This window comes from Muscardinus avellanarius, assembly GCF_963383645.1.
Source record: "Muscardinus avellanarius genome assembly, chromosome: 16".
Taxonomy (NCBI): Eukaryota; Metazoa; Chordata; class Mammalia; order Rodentia; family Gliridae; genus Muscardinus; species Muscardinus avellanarius.
Window position 1 is genome coordinate 56,008,885 of NC_137802.1, and position 12,105 is coordinate 56,020,989.

General features: G+C 46.3%; 1 protein-coding gene across 5 annotated transcripts in view; it reads right to left on the reverse strand.

Moving 5' to 3' along the window:
• Positions 1-3,547: 3,547 nt before the first annotated feature.
• Positions 3,548-12,105, reverse strand: part of KANSL1 (KAT8 regulatory NSL complex subunit 1) — a gene marked incomplete at both ends in the record, with an annotated part of 129,339 nt that continues 120,781 nt past the window's right edge. For 4 of the 5 annotated variants that reach the window (XM_080712960.1, XM_080712957.1, XM_080712958.1 and 1 more), the window contains 6 exons: positions 3,548-3,778; positions 4,064-4,316; positions 5,073-5,185; positions 5,338-5,395; positions 6,770-6,891; positions 11,899-12,047. In XM_080712960.1, the coding sequence (XP_080569086.1) occupies positions 3,548-3,778; positions 4,064-4,316; positions 5,073-5,185; positions 5,338-5,395; positions 6,770-6,891; positions 11,899-12,047 (926 nt within the window). The remainder of the gene's footprint in view (positions 3,779-4,063; positions 4,317-5,072; positions 5,186-5,337; positions 5,396-6,769; positions 6,892-11,898; positions 12,048-12,105) is intronic. The other variant, XM_080712959.1, reaches the window with a different exon arrangement.

Genomic DNA, 12,105 nt, shown 5'->3' on the forward strand with positions numbered 1-12,105 from the left:
CGTCTTGGGGTGCCACAGCTAAGCTGCCTGGCAACCCTTTCCGGGATTCCAGATGTACTTGCTAGAGGGAAGGAGGTGCCTGGGGCTCCACACTTCAGGCCTCACCCTTCCAGGACAGGCTTTCCCAGTTGCACAGACTAGATAGCTCCCCCTTCTTCCAGCCAGGCGCAGGTGTCAGGCTTGTGTAGGAAATCTGCAATCCGGTTTTCTCTGGGCTGCCACACTTTTGCAGAGTCCTGAGCCTGCAATCATGCCTCTGAGACCTTGGCATCCTTCCCCGTCCGCCATCGGCACTACTCCTCCAGGCTCCAGACATGCTGTGTGCACTTCTAGTAGCTGCTTAGATCTCTGACCAAGAGGCGGGCCTGAGGTGGTTATCAGGGCAGGTCTGTGGCATCATCAGCCTTCCTGCTTCTCTCCGGCTTTGGAAAGGGTTACCCTGGGTGCTGAGCCAGAGCCTCATCTCCTAGTGGACTCAGCCCATGAATTTGCTGTGCCGTGCAGGATGATTTCCGGCACTTGCAAATCCCATGACTTCTTTGGTAATTTTGAGGGTGGGGGGAGGGACATGAAATCATCTTAGCTTAGCTTCCCATCTGTGAATGTCTATATAGTGTATTGTGTTTTAACAAATGATTTACACTGACTATTGCTGTAAAAGTGAATTTGGAAATAAAGTTATTATTACTCTGATTAAATAAGGTCTCTGTTCATGAGTTCCAAGGACAAGAAAAGGATACAGGACATATGACTTCCAAAGGTTCTTTTCCATCCTTAGAGAACTTAGAAAATGACAGTATTGCTCTTTCTGGGCCCCTGAAGGTAAAATACTTCAGACCTGCTCACCGCAGTTGATGTTTTCTGGTACTGACCCAACTCAAATGGGCCCCAGTGTCCTGTAGCAAGACTTCCAATGCTACACTCAGTCCTGTTAAGACCCAGGTCGCTGCACTCAAGGCTGAGGAGGCTGGGGTGGGTATGAGATCTTTTGTCTAGAGGCTTGGGGCTGAAGCAGAAAACAAGCCAGCCAGCCGAGGGTTACATAGATACAAAGCTCGTTTTTTTTTTTTCTTCAAACCCTTATTGTAGAGTGAGGAACACTTCCACTAACACAAGACATGGATCCTGAACAATGCCACAAAGGAAAACAAATAATAGAATAGTAACTCATGTTATGATTCCTTAGTCATCATGTCAAGGTGATATGGAATCCTTAGGTTTTTGTACAACTTAAAAAAATTACTTTCCGCCGGGCGTGGTGGCGCACGCTTGTAATCCCCGCGCTTGGGAGGCAGAGACAGGAGGATCGCGCAGGTTCGAAGCCAGCCGTGCACGCTGGCTTAGGAGACCCTGTTTCCAAATAAAAATGTAAAAATAGGTCTGGGAGTGTAGCCCGGAGGTAGAAGGGCTTCCAGGAACCCCAGTACCACCAAAAAAAAAAAAAAAAAAATTACTTTCCTTGTGTTTCCCACAGTGCCCCTGTGCCTCGGCAGGGAGCTGTCAGTGGAGCAAATCTTAGCTGCCACAGGCCACAGGGAGATGCTCACAGAATGACTTCATGCAGAGCCTCCATCCAGCCTCACTAGCAGTTTTGGCTTCACTGCCCTGAAAGAGTAGCCAGGGCCGGCCCGCCCGCCCACCTGGTACAAAGGGAGTAAGAAGCACTTGGCCTCTTCAGAAGGAAGACACTCTCTCGGGGGCAGGCGAGGACCAACCCAGGCACTCTACAAGTCTCACATTCTCACTAACCCCAGACACTAGTAAGTGGTGAACTTTCTCCATGAAAGAGCAATTTAGGTACAAAATATCATTACTGCCAGCCTCATGAGAAAAGGAACATCAAGAGTCAACGGATAGATTGCTTTCACTCAAGAAAAAGCTACGACCTGTGCAGGCCTCGGCGAGAACCCCAGAGCACGGCTCTAGCAGCGCCCATCTCAGGAACCCAGGTCTGGTACTGCCAACGAGAGCCTGACGCACAAAGTTCTGGAACTCTTTTTTTATTTTTTTTCATTTTTTTCTTCCTTTTTTTAAGCACTATTCTGTGCTTTGCGAACAGAATCAAGACATTAACAAAGATCAGCTTCTCTGAAGAAAAGCATTTCTATAGAACAAAGACAGCTACATGTTTCGCTGCCATTACACAGCTCAAAGCAGGAAAAGAAAATATTTACAAAATACAAGTTTTTTTTTCAATTTTTGTTTTTTGTTTTTTTTTTTTTACAATGCTAAAAGGGTTATTCAGAATTTTCAACCTTATAAATAGAAGAAGCACTTTATGCATAGGGATATGGTGCATTATTGTTGTTTAAAGAAACAATGACAAAACTCTTTAACTTGCAAATAGAACCAAAAAAAGAAAAAAAAGGAAAAATCACTAATGTTGAAAATTGTGAAAAAACCCCCAACCATTAAGCAGTTTGTCTACTATTTTTATATGATTACAAAATGGCAGGAAAAAAAGTCCTCCCCCCTCCCCCTTTTTGGTGATGTGATTACATGAGACAGGCACAAGGTTAACAAAGGAGGGTGATGGGGTGTGATGGAAACCACAGCTAGGACCAGACAAGGTTCCACAGGCAAGGGGAGTGCAAAAGAGGAAGAGTCTAATCGACACTGACAGGGAACTGGAGGTAAAGGAGACATGACCAAGTGAGCTGGTCGGTGACAGCAAAACGATCTGGGGGAGATGGCTGCTCATTTCCCAAACCTGATTTGCAGGGGAGTGGGAAGAGAGGTTAAGCAGACCTAACCCTACTCTCACAGACCCGGACAGGTGAAAGGACTGATGTGCGTGGGTATGTGCATGGCACGGGGGAGCAGAGAGGAAGGGAAGAGGCAGGGCGGGGAACCTGAGCAGCCGCAGCCAGGTCACTGCAGTTAGGGGGTCAAGACAGAGATGACCAAATGCAGATGAAACTGAAAATGGGTCTTTAAGATCTGGATGACAAGGAGGAGCCATTCCGCTGGCCCAGCTCAAGTGAGAGCAGCTGGCGTTTATGGCAAAGAGGCTCTGGCTGGGTGTTTGAGCACAGAAGGCCAGGACACCATCCTAGGAAGGGCAGAGCTGTAAGCAGGAGGGAAGGAAGGAGGGGAGTAGAGCCCAGGGCCTCACTCCGTCCTGCCCTACCCTAAGGCCGTGCTCAACTGGAGCTTCCCATCCCCTTCCCATATGGCCTCTCCACCTCCCCACAGGTGTGAAGGAGAGGGTGATCATCTACCATCGCTAAGTCCAGTGATTCAACAGTGCAGAGATGTGCCAGGACCTGGCCAAGGCAGGGCCTTATCCTGGAGTTCTGTCTGCCAACTGGAGGAAGTGCTCAGGTGTGTGACAAAAGAAAAAAACAAAAACAAAAACACAAAAAAACATGGAAACAGAAACAAAACGAAAATCAAAACAAGGAAAAAAATCAGAGGAGGATCTAAATTCCTTAAATTCACTAAAAACTGTGAAAATTTCCGGCATATGATGTTTGAATATCAAACGCAGAGATTTCTGAAGCTTTAATGCCAATAGTTAGTGAGTCTATTTAGATTCTCATTCTCCTCATCTGTGAGTCGGACGCTGAGCTGTGACAGTTGCTGCCAGATGCCGACTCTTGAGGGGGGCAATGGGAGGCGAGGTTGGTGCCACCACCTCTGTCTCCCGGCCAGTCTTGCTGCCTGAGGTGCGCCGTGTGCAGCGGGCCGCCCGTTCTTGTGCATCCAGCTGGTCCTCACACTCTGCCTGGGGACTGCACGCCAGAGGAAAGGTCCGCCGCTCCCACGGCTGCACAGACTGTGGGCAGACAAGTTGCTCTGGTGAGGATCTGAGCCTGCTTCCTACTCCAAAGCCCCACCACAAAATTCCACAACCAATCTAGAGACCATCTGGGGCAGTCCAGTGGGCACCCATTAAACAATGGTTAGTACAGTTCCACTCAAATTCAAGCGCAGCCCCTGATTCATCAAAATGGGAATAGGAGCCACAGAATAAAGACCCACCTTATCTTCACAGGTGCCCCGTTCCTTCCCAACTCCAGTCTCCACCTTGCCAACCCCATGCAAAGGTGGGGTCCCTCACCTGTTCATCCAGCCCCAGCTCCGGTGTGGAACAACGGGTGTCTTCACTGGCTAAGTGTCTCAGAGTATCCCGAGCCACAGGGGTGAGAGGTGCTGAGTGCAGTTCCGGGCTAATGGGGCTCCTCGGGGACTGACCGTGGGATAATTCTGACAGAGAGTGGCTACTACAGACATCAGGGGAGGCGGGCTGTGGGGTGGAAGGGTTGGCACTGCCCAGTTGGGGAGTGGTCCGGCCGTCTGATGACCTGTAAGACCTGTACAGCAAGGAAAGCAGACATGAGTACTGGCTAACAGACTTCTTATCCATTCATTTCCAGTGGTTGGGTGAGAAGGAGGTATGAATAAAGCATCCCCACCAACGGAAGCTGAGGCAGACTGACACCAGCACTTTTCCTCTGCCCCACAGATCCTGCTTCCTTCCACCCGCTGCCCAGAGTTGGGAGGTACACCATATGACATCTAAGAACTGTGGACATCTATCACCCCAAGAGAAAGCCATGGCTGAACGCCAGTGGCGAAACCCTGGCAGAGTGCCTAGTCAATTCATGAGGACAGAGAATTTAGTCCAGATGCTGAAAACTAAAGTCAAAGAGGAAAAAAAAAAAAAAAAAAAAAAAAAAACCCACAGCCCCCAAACATTGTGTCTGAGAATTTTGGGGTTTCTGCTATTTTTAAGGATAAATGGGGGTGATACATATGTGGGACAGTTCTCTGTGGACCTCAAAATCACAGTCTACCTTCCAAAACAGGGTTAACTTTTGTTGAGGCCTTTAAAGCTCCCTCAGGCTAGATCACCATGACCCCTAACTGGCCTCTAAAAACAAGTGCCAGAGGAGATTACTAGAGTCTGTAAGACCTCCAGGGACTACTCAGCAAGGTCTAGCATTAGGCCCCTCATTCCTCTGCTACTCCAACAAGCACCAAGGAACATACCCTTGGCCACAAGGTAGGGCCCAAGCCTCTGTCCTCCCTCCCTTCACAGGCCCGGGGACCTGTGCTTATCCCATCACCTGCTGCCCCGGCGCTGGGGTGGCACACTTGTGGTCCACAGCCACCGTGCCCTCTCCATCTCCTCACACTTGGCATGCAGGGCGGCGAAGGCAGCATCAGACAGGTCCTCGATCTGCAATAAAATAGCTTCACTGATCCCCTTTCTCCCAGGAAGCTAACTTTCAGTATGGGTAGAACAATTTTAGAATCATCCCCACCCATTTCTAGGGGCTTCCTCGTAGGACAGGTATACAAGAAGCTGTGTATACATGACCGTGCCATTACCTCCTCGTTTTCCTCATCAGGACTCCCCTTCAGAGACTGAAGATCAACTTCCCGCCAGCTGCAAAAACCAAGGAAACACTGCCATGAGATGGGAGGTAGGCTGCTGCCTGGAGAAGGTGCAGCTATCACAGCTCAACCTCCTCACCCTCTGATGCCTCCAAAATATCTATGAGGGCCAGAAACACGAGAAGCAAGCTAGGGCTGAGACTAGGGGCTGACAAAATCAAGCAAAGCAACTGGTTTAAAGGGGACAAAAACTACTCTCTACCAGTGGATTGACACCATATGGAAATGTATATACAGGGACGCCCAATTGTCTGATTTGTCAACAAAAGGTGGAAATAAATACTTCTATGTGACACCCAGTTCAGATTTTGACAAATTCAGGTTTGTTTTGGTGTGTGAGTGGGGTGGTGGTGGTGGTGGTGGTGGTGGTGGTGGTGGTGGTGGTGGTAGTGGTACTGAGGGTTGAACCCAGGGGCATTTTACCTCTGAGCAACATCCCCAGTCCTATATTTATTTAATGATTAATTGATTTTTCCTTTTGTGAAACTGAAAATTAAACCCAGGGGGCATCCTAGCCCCCACCCCTATTGTATTCTGAAAGTCTTAAATTGCTAAAGCTGGCCACAAACCTTCAACCCTCCTGTCTTGTCTGTCTGCCTCCCTCTCACTCACACACACACCCCCAGCCGGCGTGGTGGTGCATGCCTATAATCCCAGTAGTTGGGAGGCTGAGACAGGAGGATTACATGTTAAGAGGCCCTCTCAGTAATTTAGTGATACCAGTTAGTCAATTCATATAATGGAATGAAAGAGAACTAAATACAGGAATAATTTTACTCCTATCACATAAGACCTTCTTTTAAAGGGAACAGAGAACTCATATGGCATGGTGGCCCACATCTATAATTACAGCCACTCAAGAGACTGAGGTGAGAGTTACAAGTTTGAGAGTAGTATGGGTTGTTGTTGTTGTTGTTGTTATTATTATTATTATTATTATTATTATTTTGCAGTATCAGGGATGGAACCCAGTGGTGTTCTACCTTCAAGCCATACCCCCAGCCCTATTTTTTATTCTTTATTTTGAAACAGGGTCTCACTGAGTTGAGTTGCAAAGGACCTCTGTAGCTGAGGCTGGCCGTGAACCCAGATCCTTCTGTCTCAGCCTCCTAAATGGTGGGATTACAAGCGTGCGCCACCACACCTGGCTCAGTGTGGGTACTTTAATGAGAACCTGTCTCAAAATAAAAGTAAGATTAAAAATTTTAAAGGGGTTGGCAATGTAGCTCAGTGGTAGAGCACTTGCCTATCATGTGCAAAGCCTTGGGAAGTTCAATCTCTAGCACAACCCTCTCCCCCCAACAAAAGGGCCCAAAGATCTGTCAGAAAAGAAGAAAACAGGTGCGTAGATTATTTAGGGCTCTACCTGGGAGTAAGAATTTCCTTGTATTGTAGTTTCTCTACACGGGTTGTTGCAGCAACAGACATTGGGATGACAATGTTATTAATATCAAATGAGCTCTCTCCCCTTCTCCTCCTTACAGGCTGCTGTAAGACAAAGGTTAAATAAATAAATTTAACTCTACAAATGCCAAGCTACTCATTCAAGATGTACGCAGGATTACCAATAACCAGGAAACTGGTTTCCAGATGGAGCCCTGTACTAACTGCAGCTGCAGAGTCCTTGGGGGAAATATTAGGTGGCTTCAAGGAGCAACCCCCACTCTAAGCCCCACTGGCCACACTTTTTCTTGGTGGGCCTATGTGAAAAGAGAGAAACAGAGAGAGAGAGAGAGAGAGAGAGAGAGACAGACAGACAGACAGACAGACAGACACACACACACACACACACACACACACACACGGAGGGAGGGAGAGGGAGGGAGTGTGTGTGTGTGTGTATGTGTGGTACTGGGGATGGAACCCAGGGGCATTTGACCTTCGAGCTACTACACCCCCAGCCCTATTTTTTATTCTTTATTTTGAAACAGGGTCTCACTGAGTTGCAAAGGGACTCTCTAAGTAGCTGAGGTTATCCTTGAACTGAGATCCTCCTGTTTCAGTCTCCCAAATGCTGGGATTACAAGCGTGCGCCACCACGCCCGGCTTCAAACTGAATTTTATAGAGGTGGGTATCCTGGGGTGTTAAGTTAGTTAGTTGTTGGGATTCCTATTCTTCTACAACTTCTATTAGTAACCCTTAAAAAAAAAAAATCCTAATTCCCTCTTTTAACCCCATCTATGAATTAGCTCCTGAAAAAATGCTGACTCTTCTTACCATGAAAGATGCCCAAAGGTTAGACCCATCTCAACAGACCATCTCACCTTGCTTGTCATGAAAACACCTCCTTTTCGAAGACTTGAACTTGAGCTAAATCTGCACCTACTGCCTTGCTCAGCCCTTATGTGACTGCCTCTCTATTATTCTTGGGGAAAGGGCCTAGAGCCTTCTAGTTGCATCAATGGAGATGAATGGAGAAACCCTGAAGAGGACCTGTATATAGCTCCCATTCCTGGAGAAAAGAAATGTGCTTTGATAGGAAGTGGAGAAGATCAAACCGTTGGGGGCATTAAGACTTCCAAGGATCTATTATCAGAGGCAGAGGTGGGAGATTAGGAAGGAATAAAGCAGAGAGCCTAATGGCCTATTCTCTTAGATGGAAGAAAAAGTCTATTGACCACTTCTGCCCAGAGAGCAAATACCTTCTCCTGAAACAGACTGTTGACTGAGCTATGAGAGGTCAGAGGGACAGTGGGATGACAAACAGGCTGCCATGGCAACAATAAGACAGGAAACACCTAACAGGCTGCATTCACACTCAAACCACTAAGTGTGACTGACCAGTGGGGGGAGGGGCAGGTGAAGGCTTTTCCTACAACTACTCCATTTTCTTTTCTTTTTCTTTTTTTTGCGGGACTGGGGATGGAACCCAGGGGCATCTGACCTCCGAGCTACACCCCCTGCCCTATTTCTTATTCTTTATTTTGAAACAGAGTCTCACTAAGTTGCAGAGGGCCTCACTAAGTAGTAGCTGAGGCTGTCCGCAAACCACGATCCTCTGGTCTCAGCCTCCCGAATGCTGGGATTACAAGCATACGCCACCACGCCCGGCAACTACTCCATTTTCAGTTCTTGAAAGGTAATATAAAATTTATTCACTCCATTATGTTAGAACATTTTCAGAGAGTATTAAAAATTAGCACTTCCTGGGCCAGGATTTCAGTGGTTGTCATTTATGATTTCAAATGATCACAATGTCCTCTTCAATTTCCTTTTCTATAAACCAGACTATATTGTCCATGACCTCACAAACTTATGGTAAAATGGTTGAGGTTTTTTTTCTTCTTTTGCCATGATGTTCTTTCTACCCCGCTTAAGGGCCAAAGGAATGGAGCCAACGACTATAGACTGAAACCTCTGAAACTGAGGCCAAACAAACCTCTCCTTCCTTTTTCTTAAGTATCTTGTCATAGAAATGAAAAGCTGACTAATACAGTGTGCAAGTGCCCAGGCACGTCATGACTTAATGAAATTAATCATTCTACCTCTGAGCTACACTCCTAGCTGTGTGTGTGTGTGTGTGTGCGTGTGTGTGTGGGGGGTATTAGGGATGGAATCCGGGCGTTCTACTTCTGAGTGATACCCTCAACCCTATTTTTTATTCTTTATTTTGAAACAGGGTCTCACCGAGTTGAAAAGGGTCTCACTAAATAAATGAGACTGTCCATGAACACGATCCTCCTGTCTGAGCCTCCCAAATGCTGGGATTACAAGTGTGCACTACCATGCCTGGCTCTAAATTGGTTGAGATTTTTGCAAATTATCTCATTGAGTTGGCTGAGGACCTCAAAAGTTGCTGAGGCTGGTCACGAATCAGAGATCCTCCTATCTCAACATACCAAGTGCTAGATTTTTGTAAATCTTGACTGGCTGACTTTTGCAGCTGAGGATTAGCTGAATTTGCCACTTCCACAGTTCTGCTGAAGTTTTATGTCCCATGCAAGAATCCGAAGGAAGCCTCAGGAGAGAGCATTCCCTCTTATCCTGGGGTCAAGAATGTTTCAAAAATAGAGACTACTGAGACAGGAGGATCGCGGTTTGTGAAGAGCCTCCAAATAAAAAATAAAAAGTAGGGCTGGGGTGTGGCTTGAAGGTAGATTGCTCTGGGGGGTTCCATCCCCAGTATAGCAAAAAAAAAAAAAAAAAAAAAGGGCTGAGGGTATAGCTTTGAGGCAGAATGCCCTTGGGTCCAATCCCCAGTACCACCAAAACAAAACAAACTAAATGATCCAGGCCTAAGTTAATCTTCTCCAGACTCAGGAGGACTGGTAGGTAAGAAGTGCACTGACATACATGTCAAGTCCTGGATCTCAAGTGTTGAGATTTCCTAAGACAATTAAGAGATCCTTTGATTATGTGGGTAACCAATTGTGTGAAGGCAGCTACCCACTATCCACCCGTCTTAAAACTGCAAGTGGAGGAGATGCAAAGGGGGAGAACTAAGAAACCCATTTGAAAAATATGGTAAGAGTCAAGAGTGCAACATGAAGTCTAACCTGACGGTAGGTGCTTAGGAAGCACAGTTTGTGAGCTTTCTTTTTTTGTGTGTGCGGCACTGGGGATGGAACCCAGGGGCATTCTACCTTTGAGAGGCACCCTCAGCCCTATTTTTATTATCCTTTATTTTGAAACAGGGTCTCATTGAGTTGCAAAGGGCCTAAGTAGCTAAGGCTGTCTGCAAACTGCGATCCTCCTATCTCAGCCTCCCAAATGCTGGGATTATAAGCATGCGCCACCATGCCCAGCTTTGTGAACTTTCTTGATTGACACTCTGCAGGAATTTTTTTTTTTTGGGGGGGGGGCAGTACTGGGGATGGAACCCAGGGGCATTACACCTCCGAGCTACAACCTCAGCCCTATTTTTTAATTAATTCTTTTTATTTTTTTTAAATTAAAATTAATTAATTTTTTTTTTTTTGGTGGTACTGGGGATGAAACCCTTCTACCTCTGGGCTACACTCCCAGACCTGTTTTTTATTTGGAAACAGGGTCTCTTAAGCCAGCGCAGATGGCTTCGAACTAGCGCGAGCCTCCTGTTTCCGCCTCCCAAGCACGGGGATTACAAGCGTGCGCCACCATGCTTGGCAAATTCTTTTTATTTTTGAAACAACAGGGTCTCTGAGTTGAGAAGTGCCTTGATAAGTAGCTAAGGGTGTCTGTGAACTGCAATCCTCGGATCTCAGCCTCCAGAGCGCTGGGATTACAAGCGTGTGCCACCATGCTGGGCTTGCAGGAGCTTTTAAAATCACCTCTGCAATATTTCCATCTCGGTGCAGATGGTGTATAATGGGCAAGCTGGCTCTGCAGCCTGACTTTTGGGGTTTGAACTGCAATTACAACTCTCCTAAACTGTCCCACCTTATGCAATTTAACCTTAGAAAGCCTTAGTTTTCATGTCCCCAAAATGAGAATTTGTAATACCACCTACATCTCAAAGGGCATTATAGGATTAAACAGAATGACATTTATAAAACTTAGCTCTGGCACAGGTGTTCAATGAACATTATGGTTCTAGAGTATTCTTATTACTCTAACTGTTGTAATTAACAGGTAAAAATCAGCTGCAAGTATATGTGCTCAAGAGTACATCCCTTGAGGCGGAGACAGGAGGATTACAGGTTTGTAGCCAGCCTCAGCAACTTAGTGAGACCCAGTTTCAAAATAAAAAATAAGGGGCTGGAATGTAAAGTGCTTGTCTTACATGTGCAAACACCCTAGGCTCAATCCCTAGTACAAAAAGAAAAAAAAAAAAGCAGGTGGTGTAGCTCAGAGGTAGAATGCCTATGAGCTCAATTCATATTATACACATGTATAAAAAGAGAGGGTACCCCTTGAAGGATGGAAATGAAATTATAGTGAGTATGTCTAGAATGGCTGCAAACAGCTTGCTAAAGTGTACTATAAAAGCTAATGGGTTCAGAGGACGTACCTGAAATGGCCTGCTATTGTGAGTGACTATATGTAGGCAACTACCAGAGTGGCCTGTTGAATCTGTAATTCTGCTCTAAACATCTAAGCTTATACTCTCTGCCTTCTCCCTCCCTTTCAACACCCTAACATCTAGTGTAAATTGTCAGTTCTTTATCTCCATTCACCAGTAGAGCAGAGGTAAGAAAATCCACTGCCTCCAATGCCCATAGGTGCCTCTCCTTTATCCCCCCTCACATTTCTTTCTTGACCCAACAGAGTTAGGGGCATGGTACTGTAGTTTTTCGAAAAACAGTTCTACAGATCCTGAACAGTAACAGAACTACCTTAAGAGTCTGCCTCTCTATCAAGCTTTCTATGGATGGCCCAGCAGAAATCTAACTCACTATGAAAAATAACTTGAGGAAAATAATTTAGCAGGTCAAGTACACCACTCTGACTTAAAAAAGGATTCCTAAGAATGCCCTGGGCTTCAAAACCCACTCTTTTACAGTGTTCTCCAGAGCCACTTGTGGGAGGGATAACCTGCACAGAGGATGTCCAGCCCACTGGACATAGGTACTTACAGCTATGCTGGCTGCAACCTGTGAGCCAGAGCTGGTGGGTGTAGAGGCGTCTGACGAGGTGGAGAGCTGTCGCACTAAGGGACTGTGTGGTGGATGGTGGGCAGCTGCCAAGTAGCTTGAATTGCTCATGTCTGTGTGATGTTTTAGCACTGCAGAAGTCAAAAGAAAAAAGAAGAATACATGGCTATATTAACCAGCTCTACTTTT